This window comes from Trichosurus vulpecula, chromosome 5 (assembly GCF_011100635.1).
Source record: "Trichosurus vulpecula isolate mTriVul1 chromosome 5, mTriVul1.pri, whole genome shotgun sequence".
NCBI classification, from domain to species: domain Eukaryota; kingdom Metazoa; phylum Chordata; class Mammalia; order Diprotodontia; family Phalangeridae; genus Trichosurus; species Trichosurus vulpecula.
The window spans coordinates 155,633,184-155,660,288 of NC_050577.1; the positions used below are offsets into that span (position 1 = coordinate 155,633,184).

Genomic DNA, 27,105 nt, shown 5'->3' on the forward strand with positions numbered 1-27,105 from the left:
GGATAAGATATGGTTTGGTAAAGGGAGCTTCTTCATGGGAAGTTCCCTATCCTAATGAAATCATATACACACATCTATCTATCTGTATCTATATCTATCTATCTATCTATGGTATTATATACACACGTACACATACACATATTATATCTATAACTACAATGCTATATCCACACATGTACACATACACAATGCACAGACATCAGTATGCATATCAGAATATCTGACAAGCCTTGTTACAATTTTAAGTTTAAATCTGTACTAAGATTTTGGGGCTACCTGAACATGATACTATCATTCTCACCCAAAGCACTTAGAGCCAGATATCTATTACAACCTTTGGTTATAAGGAAATTATCTCAAAATGTTTAATTGTATAAATTAAAATATTGGATGCTTGGTAGAAAATAAACATAATGGTAAAATCACCTTACTCTCTCTCTCTGTGTACATATATATGTTTATATATATATATATATATATATATATATACACACACACACACACATACATACACACATACATATGTGTGCGTATGGATATATGTACACACATACATTTACACACATTTGCATATGTACACATTATGTATATAAGATTATATTTATACAATACAATATGTAAATGTGGGTATATATTCAAAATGCATATATGTATGTGTACACATTTACATGCACATGTATGCCTGTATATACATAGATATATGAATACATATACACATATATATGTATATGTATATATGTATGTATGTATTATATACACACACACACACACACACATATATATTTATGTATATGCTTTCCCCCACCCTGTCTTTTCTGTCTCTTTGCTGAAAGAAGGTTGACAACAACGCACCCTATGGATTAATTTTCACCCTGTGGAAAATCCTCTATCTACTCTCCTCTCTGCTTCTGAATTCAAAGTGAATTTATATTCAGCTGTTCATACTTGGCCCACAAAAAGCTTCCTGTATGGCTCTGAGAATAGCTTAAGAACTTTTGGAGTGGGTAGGAAAATGCTACTAGCTGCGTGCCCTATGGAGGATATCGGGCCAGGCATGCTATTGCTACCATTACAACACTGGCCTGTCTCCAATCTAATTCACACATCTGGCTATGTGAAGAATTTATGTTCACATGTTAGACTGCTGTTTGGCAAATTAGTACAGGAATGTAGGAGGCTTATGGAATTCTTCCCATCATCCCTTCCACCTCACTGGGCCAGATCCATAGCTAGATAGTAAAGGAGGAAACCTATCAGAGGGGTTTGAAGAGAGCCACAAATCTCAGCATTACCCCTCCTTCCAAGTGTTCCCCATCTGCCTGTAGTGTTGCTATATTCACATAAATTAGGTCCTCAGATAAAAAATACATAGCCTATCTCTGAGGGAATAGAAATGGGGATGAGGTTGGGAATGGGATCACTGTTATAATGCATTGAATTACACTTACAGACTCTTCTAATTCAAAGGAAACCTAAACGACATTTAGTCCTGTCTTTTTGTGGAAAGAGTTCCTATTATAATATCTGTCCCCCCAAAGTAGTCTTTGAGATGCCACTTGTAGATGACTCAAATCCTCCCTTTGATGGAGTGGCTATGTGACCCTAGGCATGTCACTGATTTTTTTCTGTGCCACTTGGCAACTCTCTAGAACTTTAGGTTGGAGAATAGCTTTAAGTTAAAGCAGCATTAGGTCATGTAAGTGCCTTGATGAAGAAATTTCTTCCCTGGGAGTTCCACTTATGGATGCAATAGCACCATTAAAAAATCTTATTATGGTCCTGAATTCCGAAGCACTTGACCAGTGCTCTTTTCATCTTATTTTGAGTGTGGAGAACTAGCTATTTTTGTTTGAATTGCAGTACTGGTACTAACAACAGATACAGAGACAGAAAGACAGATTGAATTTTTCCTAATTGTATAAATATTGCATTCCTCCTTGATAAAAATTTCAATATTTTTTATTACTTCATGAATTTCTACCTCTTTTTGAAGTTTTATCTCAGGTTTTTTTTTCAGAAAATGGATTCAAATAACTTTTAAATTTCTTTTTCTCTATTTTCTCTGCTCTTAACATTTTCCATAATTATTTCATTATGATCTGATCAAACAGTATTTAACTTTGAATAATTTTACGTGTTCCCTGCAGAGCTTGTTTTTAGTACTTTGAATGGCATGAGATTTTAAAAATGTCAATGAACATTTTTCTTGCAGATTTAGAATTTTATTTCCTATTTCCTGGTCTGTCAAGTGGAAATGCTTTGTCAAGAGGCAACAGCAATAGAAAAAGGATTGACTGATTTTCATGCCAAATACATATATATGAACTCTATGAAAGAATAAAGATGAATTGTCAAGCTGGCAAATGTTACCACAAACAAATTAGTCTCTTCTAAATTATTTGCATTGTATGTATTTTCAAAACAAGGCAAACAAATTTTATGTGATTAATTCAAAGAGGTAGGAATGTACAGGGAGGAGAGTTCCCAGCACTTGCAATTTCAAATGTGTCCTTTAAGTGATTTCCCATTAAGGATGTTCTTTGTTTCCTAAAATGGAATGAGAATTTTAATTTAACTCTAATTAACCAGGGGGCAAAACATGAATCTTGGTTGTGGTTTTTGTTATTTTTTTTTGTCTCCTCCATTAGAAAGCATGCTCCTCATGAAAAGGAATTATTTCATTTATTATATTTGTATCCCCAGGGCCTAGCATAGTAGCTGGAATAGTGAATGTTTATTGATTATGAATTTGATTTATTTATTTTGGAAATCAAATTTTTATTTTAAGTGAGATCAGTTATAGTTATTTATGAATAATTATACTGATATCATATCATGATCTGACAATGATGCTCATATATCTATAAAGATAACTTTGTAGAAAGATACTAAATACTGAAATCCATTGAAAATCTAATTTTCTTAGTGTTTTATAATACATAAAAGAGTGCTACAGATAACACCAACTTTAATTTTATTTACCCACAAAAATTGTGTTCATATTGGAAAGCATAAAACAAAAATGGTTAAATGAGAGTTGAGACTTAAGATAAATGAAGGTATGATAAGAGAGTCTTGTTTGGGTAGTTCAGTAATGTCTGATGCTCAGACCCCATCTGAGTTTTTCTTGGCAAAGATATTGAAATGGCTTGTATTTCCTTCTCCAGCTCATTTTACAGATGAGAAAACTGAGGTCAATAGGGTTAAGTGACTTGCCCAATGTCACACAGCTATTAAGTGTTTGAGGACAGATCTGAACTCAGGAAGATGAATCTTTCTGACTTCAGTCCTGGAATTCTGTCCTCTGTACCACCTAGCTGCCCCTGGTAAGAGAGTACTCAGCTGCATAAAAAGAATTCAAGTCAACAGACCCAAACAAGATCCCAGATCACCAAAAGTCATTCCATTTGGGGATAGTCTCATTTGCTAGCAATATTTTTCTTTACATCACACTTGAATGGGACAATCTGAAACTTATACCATTGATTTTGTTAAGTCTCTGCAGGCAACAGAGCAAGTCAAAACTCTTTTCAATACCACTGATATTCACATTCTTGAAGTTAGCTATCATATCTTCCTAAGTCTTATCTTCTCCAGATTAAATGCACATAGTTCCTTTAACAAATTCAAATGTTGTATGACCCTGAGGGTCTTCACAGCTGTGGTCACATTTTTATGAATATTCACCAGCTTATCAATTTCCTTCTCCTGCCCCTTGCCCCATTATGGTATCTAGAACTCAGTGTTATATGACAGATCTGTCCTGGGTGGAGTACAGTGGGACTGACATCTCCTCTACCCGAACTATCCTTCCCTTAAAGCAGCTTAAAATTCAATCAGTTTTTGTGGCTACAATACCACATTTTTGATATTGAGTTGGTGATCCACTAAAACCCTCAGATCTTTTTTTTTTTAATCTCCCCTACTCCACCCCACTGCCTAGAACTACTCTTCTACCTGGTAGGAAGCATGGGTTCCTTAAAAATACATCATGCCAGACTAATATTACTTTTTTTTCTGACAGAATTACTAGATATGGTTGATCAGGAGAATCCCTAACTGTCTGAATATTAGATATAATGAGTATTGACAAATATATTTCTGTCAGCAAGAAGGTCTTTAATGAAGTAACAATTTATTTTCTGCCACTCTGATCAGCATTTTTAGCCATAATTTAAATGAAGGCATGGATTGAACTCATTAAATTTGAAGATAATACAAACTTAAAAGCAACAACCAATATAATAAACAAAGGAACCAAGTTCCAAAAATATTTCATCAGTATAAAATGATAACCCAAACCCAATAAGATAAAATTAGATTTAATTAGGGATAAATGCAAAGTCTTACACTTGTATTCTATAAATAACCTGTACAAGTCGAGGGAAGACTGGCAAGAGTTGATGCAAAGGTAAAATCTGAGGGTTTTGGTAGTTAGAAATTTAATATGAGTCAAGAGCATGGCATAGGAACAAAAAGAAACTTAAATGATCCCATGGTGTATAGTGTTCAGTTGAGTGAGGTCAGAGTCCTGCTATGTTGTTGTTCAGTCATTTCAGTCATGTCTGACTCTTCATGACCCCATTTGGAGTTTTCTTGGTGAAAATACTGGCGTGGTTTGCATTTCCTTCTCCAGCTCATTTTACAGATGAGGAAACTGAGGCAAACAGGGTTAAATGACTTGCCCAGGGTCACATAGCTAGTATCTAAGGCTAGATTTGAACTCAGGTTCCTGAATCCAAGCGTGGTGCCGTACACACTGTGCCATCTAGCTATCCCAATAACAACAGCAAATGATTGTAGGTCTTCAAGTGTTTCAAGAAGAATATTGTCCTTAAAGATCAGAACTAAGAGTAACAGATGGAAATGGCAAAGAGGTGAATTTCTGCTAGCGATGATCATGAACTTCCTAATTCATTGCCTCAGGAATTAGTGAATTCCCCAGCGCTTTCAGGTATCATTAGGGGCCAGATAGACACTTCTTGGAGATGCTGTAGGGGGAATTCCTCCTTATGTATTCATTGGATGAACTCTGCAATCATTTCCATCTCTAAGATGTTATGCTATAGTTAGTAGAATATTAGGAAAGATAAAATAATGCTTTTAGATATCAATCAGGTTTTCCTAGTTGTAAAGGTGAGTTGTACTGTGGTATGGGGATCCTTTCAGTCAAGTCTTTCTCTCTCCCTTTAGTGAAGAACAATACATATTTATGGAACAATAGTTCTGTCAAAGCATTTTTTTGGTCAGTCACATCCTAACTCTTTGTAACTGTGTGAACCTATGAACCATACTATCCATGGGGTTTTTCTTGGCAAAGGTACTGGAGTGGTTTACCATTTCCCTCTCCAGTGGATTAAAGCAAATGGAGCTTAAATGACTGGCCCAGACAGGTACTAAGTGTCTGAGGCCATATTTGAACTCGGGTCTTCCTGACTCCAGGCCTGGCAGTCTACCCACTGAGCCACCTAGCTGCCTCAAAGTACTAGAACAGTACTATCTCTGGTCAAATATGTTCTTATGAGTGGTAATAGTAGTATTACTAGTAATAGTAATGGTAATATTACTAGTAATAGTAATAGTAGGCAGCCACCTATTCTCAGGAATGCCAAAAGTCACATCTGTTACCCAAGTCTTTCTTACTGGCTAAAATTAGAGTCAGTCCTTTCCATTGTGTCTCTTAGAGGATGATTTTAATAGGTAATCATGATATGTGAGAATAGGGAGTACATTAAGCACCTTAACACATTAGCATACATGTTAATTTTTTTTAGATAATTGCCAGCTATCACCTTGTTAAGTGAGGAGGTAAATCTTGAGAGCAAGCAAGAGTCCTAGACTTGTATACCTGTCCAAGTAGGCATCAGTAAGATAAAATAATCACAGTGGGGAACCCTGGGATGCCTAAGGTCAGCACAGGTTTCATCGTGGCAGAGATACAGAAGATAAAGTTTGCCTGCTTAAGTGGTTTTGAATAGATCCAACCTCCTCCATAGAAGACCCAACTGTCTGGTTACCTTGACTTCATGAATATTAACCAGGTGAATCTACTGTAAAGCTATACAGTTCTGCTTAGACAGAGGAAAGCCAAAGGATCCTACCTGAAGTGCAAATCCTTGAAGGAGAATTGTGTTTCAATAATGCCAGTAGTTTTCACCCTGGAGTGCAGGACATCTTGTTCATTTGGAACATACCCAGGAGCTGTTATCCTGTCTAGATCATTGAGGTAGCTAGACGGGGAAAACAAACAAAAAGATTGGCCTGTATCTTCAAACGTTTGAAGGACACTAGCCTGGATAACAGAGCAAGGACACTTACAGTGATTAAAACTTACATTCTAGACCTTTTGAGGCTAAGTTCATAATTTGCAAAAGCTTTTTTTCTCCTCATGTAACAAAAAAAGTTAAAAACAAATTAGCAGGAGGTTTCGTTTTGTTTTAGGGGGGAGGTTAGCGATGAATTTTGTGTTTAAAGCGAAAGCAAACCTGTTTTAACAAAGTGATAGGTAATGGACCTGTAATTCCATTTGTAAAGGGAATTCCCAGGCAAGAGGATTCCTCCTACTGACGCAGGCCAGGTTCTTCTCTGCAGCTTATAGTCGTAAACAGCTTCCTAAAGCATCGACAGGTTAAATCACTTGTCCAAAGTTATATAGCTAGTAAGTGTCAAGGATGGGATTTAAACATAGTTCTTACTGACTCTGAGGACAGCCCTTCATCCACATAACCAAACTACCTTTCTTGTTATCATATATGACCAATATAGTAATCAAGGTAGGAGGGCATCTTCAGTCTAGGTGTTTGGGGCAGGTATAAGACAACTATGGGCCTTACTTCATACTGAACATTACTAGGAGACTGAATTAGTTCAAGAGGGAATCCAAAGTATTGTTATGATGCAGAAACAGACCTATATTTGAAATCAAACCTGTGCTTTAATCTTAGATCTATCACATACAGCCTTGGGCAGATTACTTATCTTCTCTTGAACTAAGGTAAGGGTTTGATTAGATAACATATTCTTTATCTTTGTGTATGTTTCTGTGAGTATTTAAGAGAAAGAGTGAAACAGACAGAAACAGAGAGAGTCAGACAAAGAGAAACAGGAGAGAGAGAGAGAGAGAGAGAGAGAGAGAGAGAGAGAGAGAGAGAGAGAGAGAGACAGAGAGAGGTGTGAGTCTTACAGACCTATTCCCAGAATATTTTTAAATGCATAAAACAAAATATATAAGATTATAAAGAAAAGCAATTATTTTGAAATGCAGTGGTCAATATACTTTTTTAAAAAAAATACATGTTCATAGACCCTAGTTTTGGAACCACTGTACTAGATAATCTCTATACATTATAAACTAATGTGTCAGGTTCTCAAAGACTCTAGATTTAGAAGTCCAGGTTTTAAATCCTCTCCCTGATACTTAACTACCTTTGGGACTAAGACAAGTCATTTAGCCTCTTTGGGTCTTAATTTCCAGGGTATCTGACTATCTAATCTCTGACATTCTTTCCAGATCTAGTTTGTTTTCCTATAGATCATAGTCTAATCTCTTCAAATTTCTGAAGGATCTGAAACTAAAGGACCAGGGCTCAGTAGCAACATTTGTGATCATGAGCAAGTCTCTTAACCTCCCCTGACTTTTGTTTTTAATCTGCAGAATGAGAGCATTGGATTAGCTTGTTATGAGATTTTTTCCTGCACTAGACCTATTATCCTGTGATTCTGTGTGTGTAGGCTGGAACTACCTCAGTCTTAGCTCTAAGGCTCAAATCACCACAAAATCCCAGGAGGTTCCAATCAACATGATGAAATGTTATCAGGAAATTTCTCATAGCATTATCTGAAAGACTTTATTGTTTATAGAGGATATTGTTACTGACAATCTGCCAGATTTACAATTCTATTTTGGAATAATGAAATATCTCCTTGAAAACTTTTCATTTGCAGTCTCCTGCAGGGGGAGCCCAAGTTTCACACCCCCATTTAAATCTGAGGAGGGCATCGCTATGGAGGATCACATCACCTCAACAGTCAACCTTTTAGTTGGAGAATCAGACTTGGTATTTACTATTTCCTATCTCTCAGCACTCTAGATCAGGGAAAACTACTAACTTATTTACCGTGCTATAAATTTCAGCCCACTGGATCAGATAAATGAGCAACACAGAAAGGTTTTTAAATGGCTAATCCTTTCTGGATGATGGGCCCTTAAATTCAAACATTAAATATGCAGGCAATTTACCAGCTGCTCTTATCTCCTTAGCAGTTCAAAACTGCAGCCTGAGATCCACCAGATATCACAAGTTTCCCTCATGCATTTATAATATTCAAACAATAACAGTCTCATAATCAGAAGAACATAAGAATTGACAATTGCTTTAAGGTAATTTTGTCACAGATGATAATGGCTCTGTGCTCAAAGGACCAGGTTCTACTCCCTACTCCATAACTTAGTAGCCATGGAACCCCTGGCCAGGTGGCCATACTTCTATACCTACCTCAATTTTCTTATACATAAATTGAGGAGTCTTATGAGAAAATCCCCAATACTGGAAAAGGTAATATATTTGCAATAAGAGAATCTGAGTTTGAACCCTGATGCTTTTAGTTACTACTTGTGTGACACTGATCGGATCATTTGAGATCTCTGGGACTTAATTTCTTCATCTATAAAAAGAAGAAATTGGCCTAATGAGGAAACAGAGTCCCAGAAACATTAAATGATTTGTCCAATGTTACATAGATAGAAAATGACAGAGCCACGTTTCAAACCTATATTTAAAATTCAGTGCCCTTACTACTATTCCAAAGAACCATAGACATTAGCTAGTATGCCTCATTTTACAAATGAGGATACATTTCCCCTCTCCCCAGTTTTAAACCCATGATATTGAAAGCTTTAAATAGCACTTTGAATTTTGCAAATTTGAAGTTTGTATATATTTTATTTGAGTCTTTCAAACTGCTGTGAGGTAGGCACTACAGGTATTTTATACCCGCTTTATAGATGATGAAGCTGAGGATCAGAAAAGTTTAAGTGACTTGCCAAGAGTCACTCTGCTAATAAATGGCAGAGTTGGGATTTGAACCAGAATCTCCAGCATTCTTTCCAATACACCATGCAGCCTGGTTTAGACACAGCAACAAACACATATGTATTAAGTGCCTGCTGCTTACAAGTGTTGGGTTAGTACCAAATTCCCTTAATAAAAAGATTTGTTCTATGAAGTTTGGATTCAGTCAAAGTGCCACACTTGAGGACCTAGAGGGCCACATGTGGCTTCCAGGCTGCAGGTTCCCCACCCCTGGGTTAGACACTAGTGATACAAAGACAAAAATGAAATAGTTCTTACCCTCGGGGAGCTAACATTCTATGGGATGAGTGTGTGTGTGTGTGTGTGTGTGTGTGTGTGTAACCACAACATGTAGATGGATTTGTAATGGATTGAAGTTTGAAGGAGGGAGAACTCACATTTGGGACAATCAGGAAAGGTTTCTCACAGGAGATGGTACCTAACCTGAACTTTGAAGGCAGACAAAGGTTCTTCAAGGAAATTATCAAAAGTGATGGTGTCATAAGCATGGGATCAAGCCTGTGAAAAGGTATTGAGAAATGTCATACTCTGGTCACGGGCAGGATGTAAATTTTGTGGGAACAAAGAGTGAGTAAAGGAGAATAATACGCAATAAAAGAAAAGTAGGTGGGAGCCAGATTGTGGAGGGTTTAAAATGCCAGGTGGAAGAATTTGCATTTTAACCTCTAGGCAAATGGGGAGCCATTGAAGGTTTTTGAGTGGAGGAGGGACATGAAGAGATGTGCAGTTTAAGTAAATTATTTTTGTTGCCATGTGAAGGATGGATTGGAAGGTGGGGAGACTAGAACCACAGAGATCGCTTATGAGATTGCCTCAGTAATCCAGATAACGTGATGAAGAGAGCAGACAAGAGACGATGGGCTAGAATAGTGATCATTGGAGAGGAATGAAGAATGAGAGAGCTGTTGTGGACATAGAAGCAGTATGACTTCATAACTAATAAGATATAGGAGGTGAAAGAGAGTGAAGAATAAAGGAGGTTTCTGGGGTGTCAAGCCTATGGAAAGGGAAGAATGGGAGGATCCTTAAAAGAAACAGAAAGATTGGAAGAAGACCCCTTTCTCCAAGTGTGTATATGTGAGGGTACAGAATTGAGGGGTTTGAGTGGGGGAAATACTGACTTCCCTTTTGGATATATGCAAACCTGTAACTCATCACTTTTTTCCCCAATGTAATAATTCCTTTTCACTTTAGCTAAGCTGAGCTAATAGGTGTGTGTGTGTGGGGGGGGTGCATCTAGGTGGCACAGTAGATCGAGCACTAAGCCTGAAGTCAGAAAGACCTGAGTTCAAATGTGCCCTCATATACTTACTAGCTATGTGACCCTGGGCAAATCACTTAACCTTATATGCCTCAGTTTCCCTATCTGCAAAATAATCTGGGGAAGGATATGGCAAACTACTCCAATGTCTTTGCCAAGAAGAACCGAAATGGGGTCACAAAGAGTCGGACATGACTGAAATGACTGAACAACAAAAGATAACAGTTGATAAAGTGACTTTTCAAAAGTTACCCCGCGTATATGGAATAAATGTTTCTGCAAAAAGAATTGAGAACATATGCTTCTCAGTTTCTACGAGCTTTAATGTAGTATGATACATACAAAATTGGCTATTTACCTGAATAAACATATGAACTAGGGAAAGTATTAGTTTATTGAATCATGCGGTCTTTCAAAAAATAAATATACCTGTCAGAATTAAGATAGTTTAAAAACTATACCTGTTAGATGGTGGAACAAAATGCTTAAAGGACATATTTAAACATCTTTTGCATTTATGATGGAACTTATTTGAATGTGAAGATATTGTTTTATTTTGCAAATTCAGGATTTGGTTGTGGATGCCTGTCTTGTAAAATTGGAAAAAAAATTAGGGACTGTTCAAGAATTTAGTTCAATTGTTTTTAAAGACCTGGTTATTTCCTATACCTGTCTAAAATACTACTTCTAATGATAGATAGATAGATCTATATCTATGTCTATATCTAAATCTATAGCTACATTATATAGGTAACTATGGAAGAATGTCCAAGAGTCAGAAGACCTCACATTCTAGATCTGCTACTTGTTACTTATGTGACTTTGGGTATTCCACTTCTCCCATCTGTGCCTCATCTATAAAATGAGGAGCGTTTGGACTTCACCAGATGATCTCTAAGGTCTTATCTATCTATAAATCTATGATTTGACTATCCAAGGAATTTGCCACTTGATTTTCCAAAAGATGAGTGGTCAAAGTATACAAATAGGCAGTTTTCAAAGGAAGAAATGCGAGCTTTTATTAACCACGTGAGAAAATTTTAAAATAACTAATAATAAAAGAAATGCCAATTTAAACAACTCTAAGTTTCAACCTAATACATTTTGGATTGGCAAAGATAACAGAAGAGGAAAATGGCATGTGCTAATGCAGTTTGTTGAGCTAATTGGTTAAACTATTCTGGAAAATAATTTAGAACTAGATCCCAAGTCACCAAACTTCATAAACCTTTTGACTGAGTGATACTGGGTTGCAAAATGCAAATGTCAAAAGTCTATAGCTCAAAGCAGTCAAAGACATAGAGAAAGAGCTTAAATAGGAAAAAAAAATCTTTATAGCTGCATTTTTTATTATAGCAAAAAGCTGAAAAAGGGAGTATTCATCAAAAAAGAAATGATTGAATAAATTATGGAGTATGAAGGTTAATGGAATATTATTAGAGAGTAAGAAATGATAAATATTATACAAAGGACCCTATTAAAACTTCTATGAACTAACATAATATAAATTGGATAGGACCAGGAGAAAAATTTGTTCAATGATCAAAAGAATTTTAAGGTAAAAGTAACTCTAAAAGACTGCAGAACTCTCAGTAACTAATCATAACTCTAAGACTGACAATATACCATATTTTTCTACCCCTTGGCAGAGAGGTGGTAGACAATAGGTGTCAAAAGAGATATGCACATGCAGGCATAGTCAATATGGTGATTTATTTTTGCTTGAATGTACTTACTTGTCACATGTGAGATAGTAATACAACAAAAAGAAGAAAAGAAAGAAAAATATGTCAATAAATCATTAGAAAATACCCTGCAATAAGAAGGAAGGTCAGAAGGGGATGCAAACAAGGCAATTTTGTTACTGTAGTACTAAATTTGATATACACAAAAACTCAAACTACATATAATGTCTGCCATTTGATACATCATCTTCTGTTTTTTGAAATAATCCCACTTGTTTCTGTTTATTAAGTTCATAGTGTGTGTGTGTGTGTGTGTGTGTGTGTGTGTTTGTGTTTTCCACTTTAATCTTAAACCACAGGCCCCAGCCAGCCTTTACCCAGCAGATCCCCACATTGAGATATCCACCCATATCTACTATTCCATCATGCCTAGCTCTTCTTATTTTGCCAGCAATAGTTCCTCACCTGCTTGGTTAAAGAGTTCTCTGGTAAAGTCAACCCTCAGAGATCTTAAGACAAAATGGAAATTAAAATACCTCTTTGATTCAAAATAGTTAATGACTCTTGCCCTAAAATTATTTTCTTCGGTACATGTGTAAGAAGAATTTATATATTTATTCTTTATTATTAGTCTCCCATTTTAAGTCTTTAAACATAATTCTGTATTACGAGAAATTCTATATTTCTTTTAGAAAAGAATGATGCCTAGTCAACTATTTATTTTACCTTATTTAGGTTTCTTTGAGCTTTTCTAATCCTGAGATTAGACTTGCTAATCTATATCTTTTTATACACACACACACCTACACACACACATAAGTGTATGTTTTAAAAATACTATTTCCAATGTTAGATAGATATATGATAGATAGATGGCTATAGCTATATCTATATTATGTAGGTTGATATGGAAGAATTTCCAAGAGTCAGAAGACCTCAACTTCTAGCTTTGCTACTTGTTATCTGTGTGGCTTTGGGTACTTCACTTCTCACATCTATGCCTCGTCTATAAAATTGCGGATGGTTTGGACTTTACCAGTCCAAGTGAGACTTACTATGTTACAATACATATGTATATTGTTTCAAATATATATATATATATGTGTGTGTGTGTGTGTGTGTATTGTGTATATCTATGCATATGTGTGTGTATATACATATATATATATATATATATATATATATATATATATATATATATATATATATATTATTTTTGTTTGTTTCAAAAGTGAAGTCTCATTCCTGGCATATTCAAGTACAACCAATTTCTCTGATATTAGATAACGTATTGGGTTGCCAATATATTTTTAGATTTAAGGGCCAACTCAATGAATTTTGCATTCTCAATTTGCAATTCAATTTGCATTTTGATAGATAGGAGGAAAACCTGATTTGTTTGGTTCTGCTTTGCTTTTCAGACAAGACTTTTATTCCCTCCAGTGCTCTAGGCAATACTTTAAGACTCTAAGCTGTAGACAATGTCCACCTTGAATTAGCAAAGGAAGTTTTCTAAGTGTTGAGTTACCTATATCACTGAAACCACAGTTGCAATCCTTATCTATCTCTATACCTCTAAGTACTTATGTACCTATGTATCTACCCATTTATCATTTATCTGTGCAATTTCGTTGTTGTAGAAAGCAAACAATGAAAAATTCCTCCCGATGCAGATTAGTACCTATCTTACAACTTACTGTTTTAGAGAGTTACCCAGGAAACTAAGAGAGTAAATGACTTTGCAAGATATCAGAGCTACTATGTGTCAAAGAAATACATGTATGTTTGTATACACACAAGTATATACATGCAAGATTCTTCAGTCATTTCCTTTTTTGAAAAATAGTATATTTTTGTGAGTATTGAGTCTTTTAAACACTAGGAATGAAAAATTCCTCCTGATGCAGACTAGTGCCTATCTTACAACTTACTGTTTTAGAGAGTTACCCTGGAAACTGAGAGAGTAATTGACTTTTCAAGACATCAGAGCTAGTACGTGTCAAAGAAATATATGTATGTTTGCATACACACACACAAGTATATACATGGAAGATCCTTCAGTCATTTCCTTTTTTGAAAAACACTAAATTTCTGTGACTGTTGAGTCTTTTAAACACTAGCATCCTGATTTTATTATGACTAGGCCATGTTGTATATTTAACCTGGCAAATATATCACATTATTTATCTTCTCAAGTACAACAGCTGGATAAACAGTTATGTGAAAACGTATCTGGTATTTATTTTCGAGTCTAATTTATCTTACCTTGACTTTTTTTTTTACTTCATTCCATTTGCTATCTCTTTAGCTAGTACTTTCAACATTACAAATGAGCATAGAATTTTTTCCCTATATTTATGTTTACAAATTGATTTTGCTATTTGACTTTTAACATATTTCATTGAAAATATTAGAAGAATAAATTGACTTACTAAGCTGCTGAGTCATTGAGTTGATATTCTGATGCCCTTTCAAAGCAGGCCTGGATTCCTGGGTCTTTCCACAGTCGTTTTATTATCTCAGCCAGTTCAGGAGTCATGGTGCCATCTTCTAAGCCACTTGCTATCATGCAGAGTTGTTTTTGGTCTTCCTAAATTAGATTTTAGTCAGAAGAATGAAAATCTTTTCCTTTAGAATCAAGTAACACTTTTTTTTAAAAGTAGCAGGTTTTATTTGGGGGATCTTTACCCTGTTCCTATTAATGATAACATGTCTTCTTTAATGTCATTAATAAAACAGTACTCAGTTGCCAGGAACAAGCATTACTCACGGTAGCCTGACAGTTTTCTTATGTACATGTACAAGCCATAATGAGTTACTGCCAGAAAATAGCATGTTTATAAGTGTACGTCTCTAATCTTTTAGTAAAAATATCAAGAAAGACAACCATTGATTTCTATATTCCCTCTCCTCCTTGGTTCTTTAGAAAGAAACAGTTTGTTATACTGTTCTTAATGGATATTGAGTATGACTCCTCATGGCAAATTTCATGTTCTTGTATCTTTTAAAGCAGGTATCTGATTTATCAAGAAATTAAGAATCAGACAAGTTGAAATTTAAATAAAAAATGGAAGAAATAAGCAGAAGCCTTATAATTATGTTTCTTATATTGTTTTGTATTCTTATTTATTTGACTTTGCTTTATTGTGATTTCATTATTGTTAGGAACCACAGAGTAGAAATACTCATTTCTGCAATGTAGAAACACTCAAGTCTGTATATTATAATATTAGAGAAATGCTTAAAAGCACTGAGAATTTACATGGTTTGACTAGGGTCACACAACTAGTATGTGCCAGAGACTACACTTGGACTTAGGTCTTCCTGATTCTAAGATTGACTCTCAATACACTATTCTTGGCTTCCTCTCTATTTTACTTTTTTGAGTGTGATTAGGAATGGTGAAGTGAGCTCCTCTGATGCATATGTTGTATGTGGACAGGAAGACATTTAAATAATATTTCTCTGTCTACCAGAAGTATTATTTCCTAATTTAGTAGCAGATAGAAGTAGAATTAGTTTTAATGAGAATCCAGTTAGGCAAGAGAAAAAGTTTAATATTGAAGGTGTTGCAAAGGATCTTAGAGAAGACTAGAGAGAATGTTAATAATATCTGATGTTTTTATAGCCCTCCACAAAGTGGATAACATACATTATCTCATTTGATTATCAAAACTTGCAAAGTAGAGACTATCCCCATTTTCACAAAAACAAACTGAGTCTCAGAGAGCCTGATTGACATGTCTACAGTCACAGAGCTTGTTAGTGTCAGACTCAATTTCAGATTTCTTTATTCCAAGCCCAGAGAGCTTTCTGCTATTCATAGCTTCCTTATGAACTCTGTGATGACAAAATTATTTTGCCATCATAGATAATTCCTATGAGGCTTTCAGTCTTTTCTTAGAGATGCTCACTATTTTTCATAAAAATGAATAGGTTATTATTATGACTTCCCATTGCAGGTTGTTTCATGTATTTATCTGGGGTTGTGGCAATGGTCAGGATTTCAAGAGAAACAGGTCAGAGACCTTATTATGGTGGCCCTTCTATTTGTTTTTAGTAACATCCCGATCAGTCCCTATTGCTACAACCCAACTGATCAGTCACTGACCTAATTCAATTACCAAGCAGCTGAAATCTCCAGATGGACCATGTCACTGTTGATTCATTTCTTATATAGACAACTTTCCTTTCTGATTGGTTGAATGTGAATGAGAATGGAGAACCCTGTTGTTTTTGCTGATGCTATTACATAAAACCTTCCCCTGGGAAAGTGTAATCTGGAGCATTTTATGTAGAGACAGCTGGTCACACACCCTAGAATCTAGACTAAGAATTTTAATCGAGTTAAGTCAGTTTTAGCTTCCCAAACCAAAGTCTTATTTCAAGACAAGAAACCATTTCCTAAGTATGGAGAATTTGGTTGCTTATTTTAGCAAAACTTAGAAAGGCATCTATTATGAAAAGATTAAGGCACTATAGGGCTGGAGAGGGAGTAGATGTGATGGGGAGGGAGGAAGGTAAGATTTTTTTTTTTACACAAACTACTAGAAACAGTTCCATTCTGAAAATACTAAGAAAATTATTTCAAGTAATTTTCCCTTTTGTGCTATCATGTGATAAAGTCATGGCATTAGAAGTTTATATGAAAAGGAGATTTTTTTTGTATTCGTCTTAGAAATGAACCAAGTGCATGCTCGTCCACTCCTAACTTGAATTGATGCATGTGATTTGCTGCTGAAGCTTGTTCCAAGTTAAGAAAAAATTTGAATTTGAAAAGAGAGGACGTAACATGAAAAGAAATGAGTTTTGAAGCAGCATAATTTAGCATAGAACTAAAGATAACTTTTTGCCAGTAAAGTCTTTGCTTAGTACACTAGGCAGTCTCTGACCTGCCCTCCTACCCTAGGACAACTTTGCTGAATTCTAGAAACACTTGGGAGTACTGGAATGGAGGAAGGAACTTTGAGTGATCTCCAGGGGGCAACAAATTGACAATGGAGGGAACAGTGGAAAGACCTCTGCACATCTAAAGACAGAGGATACTTGCTACAAAGCGGGTTCTCTCTGTGACCTTTGGCAAGTGACTCCGCCTCTGGTTTTAATTTCTTCCTCTGTAAAATCAGGCAATTGGACTTAATATTTTTAAAGATTCCTTTCAGCTTGAAATAAATGATCCTATACTTTTTTTTCCCCTATGTGTTGAAATTTTAAATTTCAGACAAAATCATTATTTTCCCCAGGGCTACTATGTCTGGGAAAAACATTGACCATGAACTTATTTGTGTTCAGATCAGATCCTGTCCCCCGTACACAGTAATATGTGCATGTGCCTCTTCAGGGGGCAGTGGCTAAAGTGTTGGATTTATTGTCAGGATGACCTTTGTTCAAATCCCAGGTCAGATGATTCCTCACTGGTAGTGAGATCCCGAGAAGATACCTTAACTTCTCTGAGTCTCAGTTTCCTCATGTGTCAATTAGTGGTAACTGTTGTGACACTTAGTTCACAAAATTGTGAGTTTCAAATGAGGTCATGCACCTAAAGTGCTTTGCAAACCTTAAAATATTATGTAAGTACCAGTTATTATTTCACCAAAAGATAAAAACCAGCATTATCACCAGATCTGTATTTTAATAGAGTCCTACTGTTATTCTTTATAATTTTATGTGTCTTACAAAGAATAGAATTCCTATTAAATGGTTCCCTATGCCCTCTGATCCTCGTATTGAAGCACTGCTGTGACAATTTGTCAATTACTAAAGGACTGTCTAAAGATCATCGATTCTGAGCTGGAAAGGAGGTCATGTGATTCAATCCTTAACTTGCCCAAACTCATACAGGTAGCAGAAAGCAGAGTCAAGATTTGAACCTAGGTCTTCTAAAGCCAGAACCAGCATTCTATACTATCTATAGTATCTACTGGACTGTACTATCACGTACCATATTCAAGATGCATTAAAAAGAGTGCCTCAGCTGGAGTCCATGGTAGTTACAAAGTACCTTCCAATAACAATCCTAAGGGGCCCCTCTAGGAATTTTGGGGACTACCCAGGGAGGTGAGTTAGAAGAAACAAAACAAAACAAAACACTTTAATAGTTGAGAACAAATTTGGATAACCTTATTTTGTTTCTGACCACTAGGAGGTCTCTGCTTCCTGCCTGGCCCAGCCCTAGAGTTTATGAAGAATCTTTAGTATGTCCAGGCCTTCTAGAAATCTATCAAGAATCCCCATAAACTGTATTGGGAGGTGAGACTGTGAAGGATTCAAAAGAATCTGGTTCCTTCAATATTCCTTTGGAATGGTCAGGGATTTTAGGAGATTCAGAAACTGCTCATCCCACAGGAAATTTCATGGCCTGAGAACTTGGATGAGAAGAAAGTGGTCAATTTGTTGCCCCCTGGAGATCACTCAAAGTTCCTTCCTCCATTCCAGTACTCTCAAGTGTTTCTAGGAGTTGTCCTAGGGTAGGAAGGCAGGTCAGAGAGCACTGGTATAGGGATTTAATTAATGTACAAGGGAGATTACTACTCTTTTGGGACCCAAAGCTTGAGTGACAGTATCAGGACAACAGGCATTCCCTGGAGGACACCAACTCCGTCCATGTCATTAACCATAATGTTGGATAATCAGGATGAGCAAAAAATGGTTGAATGTGCTAAAAATTTCTTATTTTGCATCTGACATACTGTCCAATGCCCTTGATATGGTAATATTCAAAATTTATGACTATTTTATCTCTTTCCTCTGCATCCCCACATATTTGTCTTTTGTTGTGTTATATATTATCTCCCCACCACCCCCTTGTTACACACTGTCTATGCGATTTGTGCAACTTGTTAAACCTCACAGAGCTTCAGGTAACTCTCAAAGAGAGAATGTGTTGGCCTGCCATCATGGAGGGGATTTCCTCATCTGGGACCTCCCTATACCTTTGAAATCATAGGTGTAGTCTCATCCTTTGCCTCTCCCAATTCCTTATGATATACATTATTCTAATTAGTAGCATGATTTTTTGTATGTGTGTATTGTAAACTCTTTCAGAGCAGAATTATGGTTCATTCAGCTTTGTAGTCTCATAGGACCTATTCAAATATCTTGCATTGAGAGTAGGCTTTCAATTATTTCTTTTTTGGTAAATTTTTATAATGTATCAGACAACATGATGAACTTCGAGTCAAGAAGACCTAGGTTCACATCATACTTCTCACACTTACTAGCAGTGTGACCATGGAGAAGTCATTTAGTATCTTTAACACTGCTCAACCTATTTTCTTTTTTGTTAAGTAGAAATATTATTTGTACTACATATCTCAGAATTTATTATTATTAATTAGTTTAGGTTTATGTTGACTGCCAGATAACGTTCTTTCTTTGTCTTGGTTTTAACTCATTCACATAAGTGTTCTCATCTGTGGGTGTGTAGAAATAAACTACTGCCTAGAGAAAAGTTCTTAGCCCGGGGTCCATGAGCTTTTTAAAAATTATGCTGATAATTACATTGCAATATATAAGCTTCCTTTGAAATCCTGTGTGTTGTATTTTATGCATCCAACAATTTTATTCTGAAAAGGGTTCCATAGATTTCACCAGACTGTTGAGGGATCTATCACACATGTGAAGATCTTCTAGCCTAGAGAGGTATAAATGCATGTAAATATACAAATTAAAGACTAAATAAAAATTAATCTTTCAACCCACCAAAACCATACGAAAATAAAGCATTAACTTGAAATCATCTGAATAAAAAATAGTTCGTCAGGCTGCATGCTAATCCTAATATCCAATACTATGTGATATATCTTGGCATTGAAGTTGTCTTATGTCAAGGACTCATGTCAATACATGATAAAGGCCTAGTGCTTGACAACTGGGCTACTTTGTTCCTGTTCCTGAAAATAAAGACACAAATGAAAATTTTAAAAATATATGGTGGGAAAAGGAGACTATTACTGTTTTTTCTTCTCACATGAAAGAACTATCTAGGCACTTCTTATTTGAATTTGAGTTGGTCTCATATGAATTTCTCACGACATTTCTTTTGAAGGATGCTACAAATGTGCCTTCTCATTTAGTTTGCTAACAGAGATGCTGAAATAAGCATTGGGAGCAGATACATTTATGGTCCTCTGAGCAAGAATTCTTTATTTCTGGATAAGGGTGGCTATCCCAAGATCTTTGCCTTTGGCCCTTATATCTTCTCTAGGATCTCTCTTAGGGATCACAGTTAGTGTTTGAATTGTGCTATTAGTACTTAATGCCTATGTGACCTTGGGTAAATCACTAAACAGACTTTGGTCTCTTTTTCCTTATCTGCAAAACGAAGGGGTTGGATTAGATGACTTCTCAGGTTCTTCCTAGCTCAAGAGCCATGATCTTATAATCCTATAATGTATGATCCTATGCTCTAACAGGGTGAATTCTCATATTTCTGTCACTTATTTTATTAAAGCTTTTTTTGGCAGGGTGAGTGGGGGAGAATATAGGTTGCGAGATAACTTGGAAGAGTAGATAGAGAGACAGCATTTAAATCAAGAAACATTAGGTTTAAATACTATTTCTAACATAGACTACCTATGTGAGCCTGGGGAGGTTACTTAACTTCTAATTGTCCCAGGCAATTCTAATATTATTAGATGTAGAAAAATTGCCAGTCTAGATTGTGAGAAAGAATTTCTTCAATGGGAGTTCTCTACATGAAGGACACAAATTCAGTCCAAACAAACAAACAAACAAACAAAAACCAGTGACACTAATGATAGCCTATGATTTCTAACATGAAAATACCATATCGTATATTTCTTATATTTTATGAGAGGTAGCAGAGAGTTGTGGGTAATGGGCTAGCTTTAGAATCAGGAAGAGCTGAGTTCAAGTTCTGTTTCTGACAAATGCTAGATATAATGACCATGGACAGATTTGGAGCAAGAAGACCTGAGTGTAAATCCTGGCTTTGCCAATTGCTTTTAGCATGATGTTGGACAACACAGGTTACATCTATGGGTATCTTTTTCATCCATGAAGTTAGAGGGTTAAACCAAATAATATCAAAAGTTCTTTCCATCCCTATAATTTCTGTTTTTGAAAAAAGTAATTAGGTACCTTGCAAATTGGATTTTTGTAAAACTTTAAATCCTGTGTATTTGTGAAGTCAAAATATCCCAATAGATCTGGATCTTGTCAATGGAGTTATTCATGCCAATGGTGCAAATCATAACATCCCTTCTCTTCTTATTGCCTTTGTCCTTATTCTTTTCTCAATCATTTAAGAGGGAGTGGGTCTACTAAACATACTGGAATCATTTACTTAAGCATTTTAATTTTATGTGTATACCAGTACAACACATAGTCTGTCCACTTGCTACTTTTCATTCTAGCCATCTGATATTTTCTAATCATTAAGCACAGTGCACAGTATCTGGCATATAGCAGGTGCTTAATAGTATTTATTGAACAAATAAAATAAATTTCCTATATAATTCTTCATAAAGTTTCAATCCAGGAAATAGAGAAAAACATCTTTCTTTAAAAAATATGTGCAAGTAAATGATGGTAAAAGGAGGAGGTAATATATTGCTCGAATATTAAATTTAGCCCATAGAGACCTTAGCTATAAAAGAATTGGTGGCCTAGATGGAAGCATATTTGGGATTTGGGGTACTCCTGTTTAGTTAATAATCCTGATAACAGTAGTAGTAGTAGTTAGAGTGTGAAAGTTTCCAAAGTGCTTCATGAATACTATTTCATTTGATCTTCACAGCAACTCTGTGAAGTAGATGCTATTTTCATCTGCATTTTACAGATAAAGAATCTGAAGCTAAGAGAGAGGTCAAGTGATCTGTCCAAACATATTACTGAGTGTCTGAGGCAAGATTTGAACTTAAAATTTCCGAAGTCCAAGTCTAGTTCTCTACTGTGCCAACTAGCTGTCGCCACAAAATGATTCGATGCTACCATTTTGTTTTAGGATCTCACTGCTGAGTGTCATTGGTTTCATACTTACTGTACTTTGGGGATTTACATAATCAATCCCCAGAACTGTCATAGCCTTCACAATGGCCAGAATGGATTGCAGGGTGTTACTGTAAACCACAGCTTTGAACTCCATGCATTCTTGCTCTGTGTAGCCATTCTTGTGGATAATCCTGTAATTGAAACATAGAAAAGGCCACAGTGAGTTCAATATTTGAATGTTTGGTAATACCAAATCATAAAAAAATAGTTTGTGGTTTGGGAGCAAAAATCATTGACTCTAAAGGGATTTGAGTAGGATGTTTGTGGGAGCTCTGGGCTACTAAATTTCACTGGCACAGACAATTCCTAAATATGGAAGGTTTTCTCTCCAGTGGAGATTGGCAACTAAGAGTATAATTCTGAAAGGGACTCCTATTCTTAAAAATAATGAGGACCCACCCAAGAGCTTTGTTTTTTTTTATATGGGTTAGATCTATTCATATTTACACTATCAGAAATTAAAATGTCTTAGTATTATTCTGAAAATAGTTTTGACCCTATGGATCTCGTGAATTAGTTTTGGGACCCCCATCAATCTCTGGCCCACCCTTTAAGGAACACTTTGATAAGCAATAAAAAGAACAAAGCCAAATATTCCAGAATGGCAGTGTAAAACATGAAATGAACCTGATTACTTTATGTCTTTGGATTTGTTTTTCTTCTTTTTGTCCTTTAAAATGCTTTTTTTTTAAATTAAAAAAAATTATGGCCTTGATTTTATCTAATCAGGAAAAAACTACTAGACTGCTTGGAGACCCTGGAATCCTCTCAGAATACACCATTCATTTACTCACGGCAAATCGTGGGCATTTTGCTTGGAAAGTTCGCTCCCTCTCAAGAGAATAATATCCAGATTCTTAAATCACGAACATATACAGTACATTAACATTTTTAATAGAATATCGAACAATTTCTACAGGAAGTACAGACAGTAGCTAGGAAACACATGCCACTTCTGGTCACTTAAAACACAGGGGAAAATAGGAAGGTCTGTTTTCTATTTTTGATATTACATGATGTTTATTTCTAGTGAGAGGAAAAAGCACCATTTTTGATTTAAGTAATTGTCATGTGGTTGAATTATTGTTATTCCTTAGTACAATTATGTGCCAATGTATTTTCATTTGTGTTTTGCTTAATGTGTCTATTCCTTCTAGTTAAACCATTGTTCAAAAAGCAACCAAATTGTGTTTTACTAGTAAGTCTGGAGGGTTAGCTCATCCATCTATCTATCTGTCTGTCTATCTGTCTATCTATCTATCTATCTAGCTAGCTAGCTAGCTAGCTATTCCAATAGATATGTCTATTGAAAGGAAACTAGTTTACACAGATTTATTAAAGTTTATTATATAATTATTTAGTAGTGATCCACAGATTTGGAAGAATAATTTTGAAGAAAGTGGCATTTTTAATCTGTTGACTATATTGAGGTCTCCTGAGAGATGCAAGAGTTCAAAGTGTGACTATGCTGCAATCTTTTTGATTCTTTTAATACAAATTGAGTGTCCTTGGCATGAGGAAGAATCCTCAGTTCTTCTGAGATGTGTGACTGAAGCAAATGATTAAAGAGGAGAAAGCCAAAGCAGTGGTTCAGTTTCCCCAGGCTATAACAGATTCCTCTTTTTATAGAATGGACTATGAACATGGGCATTGCATAAAGAAATACTGTCAGTAAAAATAGAACTTGGTCATTTACTGTAAGCCAATCTACAAATTACAAGAGTACTACAAGAGTAAGAACAAATTCAAGGATGCTTAAATTCTCCAAGTAGAACAAATTTTGACTGTTCTAGAAAAAGTGAATTATAGCATCTCAAAGCTGAGACTCAAAGACTGTGTAGCCTAAACCATACCTGGACAGCATTCCTAAGAATAGTTAATTAGCCTTTGCCTGAAGACTTCCTGTGAGGGTGAATTCAATTTCTCCTGCAGCAACCAATTTATGTATTTTGCCCTCTTTTTAAAGTTATTTCTTTCAATTAGCAAGCAATTATTTTCTCTCTTTCTCTCTCACCTACCTCTACTAACTGTAAAAAAGAAAAGAAACTCATAAACAATAAGCATAGTCAAGAAAAATTAATTTCCACGTTGACTAAAGACCCCAGCTGTGGTAAGGACTTACAATTGAACAAAACTGTTGTGAAATCTTGAAACTACTGGCAGAAATGAGGTGTAGGCTGACACCTCACATTATATCTCAAGAAAATCTCCAAATGGAACATATGTGTGCATATGTGTCTATGTATATGTACATATGTATGTATACATGTGTCTATATGTGTACATGTGTATGCATGTGGACATGTATGTGTATATGTATATGTGTGTACACACAAGTGCATATGTATGTACGGAGACATACATATAGAATACACATACATGCATACAAACATACATACATATCCACATCATATACAACTTAAGAGGAGCAAGGATGAAATTTCTTTTGGATCTGTAGATAGAGGAAGAATTCAAGCCCATTTCATTTTTAGGTAACTTTTGAGGAAGTGTTTCCTTGCAAGAATCCTAAATCTTTCTCTCTTTTGTTCTGCCATCTAGGGCCATATAGAACAATTGTATTCCTTTTTTTAGGGTATTTTTCAATACTAGAAGATCACTATCACATTGCCCCTACTTCATGCTAAACATTCTGAGTCCCTTCATTCATTTCTCATGGTCCATGATCTTAAGGCCCTCACTATCATAGTCACTAGACGATCCAGCATATCAAGTCCCTTCCTAAAACGCAGTGACAACATGTGAATCGTATTCCAGAAATAGTCTGACCAGCTTATTTTTTCAGCATATTATGACTTTGTAATGAAGACCACATTAGAATTTTTGTTTTCTGTATTGAATTCTTGATTCATATTGAATATCTATGTATACTATGTCTATAGCATTCTCCAGATCCATTCATCCACAAAGGAAATGAGGTCAATTAGACAAACTGTTCTTTATGGAACCTTGCTGACTCTAGTCACTTCTTTTTCTATATGTTCTCTGATCATTCATTTAATAATAACTGTAGAATTTGGTGAAGAATCAAATCTACGCAATAACTTTTTATCTATTTATCTTTTAAAATACTTTTTATCTACTTATTACTATTATCTGTTTATATCCTTTTAACATGAAATGTTAAATAGCTATACTTTATTCCTATGCTTCTGAAGTTCATTTTATTTTAACCCAGATGAAGAATTTTACACCTATTCCTGTTCAATTTATAACGGAAAATGGCAAGGCATACTGGATAGAGAGTCAGTCTCAAAGTCAAGCAGGTCTGGGTTCAAAATCCCACCTTTGATACATACTGTGTGACACTAAGAGGCAGAGGAACTAGAGAGCAAAATGCCAACATTCACTGGATTGTTCAGAAAGCAAAGGAGTTCTGGAAAAAGCGTTTGTTTCTACTTCATTGACTACACTAAAGCCTTCAACTGTGTGGATCACAGCAAGTAGTGGCAAATCTTACCAAATCTTGCTTGTCTCCTGAGGAACTCGTATGGAACAACTGATTGGTTTGAGATGGGAAAGAAGTATGACAAGGTTGTATATTGTCACTTTATCTATTTAACTTATATGGAGCACATCATGCAAAATGCCAGGCTGGATGAATAAAAAGGCAGAAACAAAGATGCCAGGAGAAATGCCAACAATCTCAGATATGCAGACAATACTACTCCAACAGCAGAAAGTGAAGAAGAATTAAGAAACCTCTTGAGAAGGGTTATAGAGGAGAATGTAAATGCTAGCTTGAAGCGTAACATTGAAAAAACAGTAATGAAGATTGTGACATCTGGTCCCATTATTTCCTGCAAATAAAGGGAGAAGAAATGGAAGCTCACTGCAGACAGTGACTGCAGCCATGAAATTAAGACACTCGATTCGTGGAAGATCTATGGAAAATCTGGACAGCATGCTAAAAAGCAGAGACATCACCTTGCTGACAAAGGTCTGAATAGTCAAAGCTATGTCTTTTTTTTCCAGAAGCAATGGATGGCTGTGAGAGGTGCACTGTAAGGAAAGCTGAGCTCTGCAGAATTGACACTTTCAAATTGTGGAGTTGGAGAAGACTTTTGATAGTCCTTTGGATAGCAAGGAGATCAAATCAATCACTACTTAAAGAAATTAACTCTGACTATTAATTGGAAGGAAAAATACTGAAGCTGAAGCTTAAATACTTTGCTAACTAATGAGAAGATAGGGCTCAATAGAAAAGATCCTGATGCTAGGAAAGATTGAAGGCAAAAGGAAAAGGGAACAGCAGAAGATGAGATGGATATAAAGTGTCATGGAAGCAATGAATATGAGACGGGATAGACTTCAGGAAATAGTGGAGGATAAAAGGGCCTGGTGTGCTATGGTCCATGGGGGTCATGAGGAGTCAGACACTACTGAACAACTGAAGAGCAACAAATGTGACCCTAGGAAAGTGACTTAAACTCTAAGTGTCTCAGGCAAATCTGTCAGACTACAAATTGCATACAAGTTACGGATTTGTTTTGGTAGAAGGAGTTTCCTCATGAAACGTTCTCTTTGGCCAAATGCATATATATGCACATATATAAACAGACACACACAGGGACAGGTAGATGGCACAGTAGACAGTATATTTTGTCTGGAGTCAGGAAGACGCCTCTTCCTGAGTTCAAATCTGGCTTCAGATACTAGCTGTGGGTCCCTGGGCAAGTCACTTAACCCTTTTCACATCATTTTCCTCATCTGTAAAATGAGCTGGACAAGGAAATGGCAAACCACTCCAGGATTTCTGTCAACAAAACCCCAAATGGGGTCACAGAGAGTCAGATATGTCTAAAAATGACTCAACAACATGTGTATATGTGTATACACACATTTATAAAAGAATCACAATTGTAGCACAGCAGAAATTAGAGTTGGTGCAGTAGATAGAGATAGATAGATAACTATAGATAGATAGATAGATATAGATAGATATAGATAGGTAGATAGATATAGATACATAGATAGACAGACAGACAGACCTGGAGTTAGGAAGATTTAAGTTCAAATCCAGTTGCACATACTT

The 27,105-nt window shown here is 35.8% G+C and overlaps 1 protein-coding gene across 1 annotated transcript in view; it reads right to left on the reverse strand.

Annotated features, from left to right (window-relative positions):
• The window catches only part of GNAT3 (G protein subunit alpha transducin 3), a 76,770-nt gene that overhangs the window by 10,412 nt on the left and 39,253 nt on the right, over nucleotides 1–27,105 (reverse strand). Inside the window, exons 3-5 of the mRNA XM_036761010.1 lie at nucleotides 22,042–22,183; nucleotides 14,471–14,628; nucleotides 6,102–6,230 (exon numbers count right to left, since the gene is read on the reverse strand). Coding sequence (XP_036616905.1) covers nucleotides 6,102–6,230; nucleotides 14,471–14,628; nucleotides 22,042–22,183 — 429 coding nt within the window. The remainder of the gene's footprint in view (nucleotides 1–6,101; nucleotides 6,231–14,470; nucleotides 14,629–22,041; nucleotides 22,184–27,105) is intronic.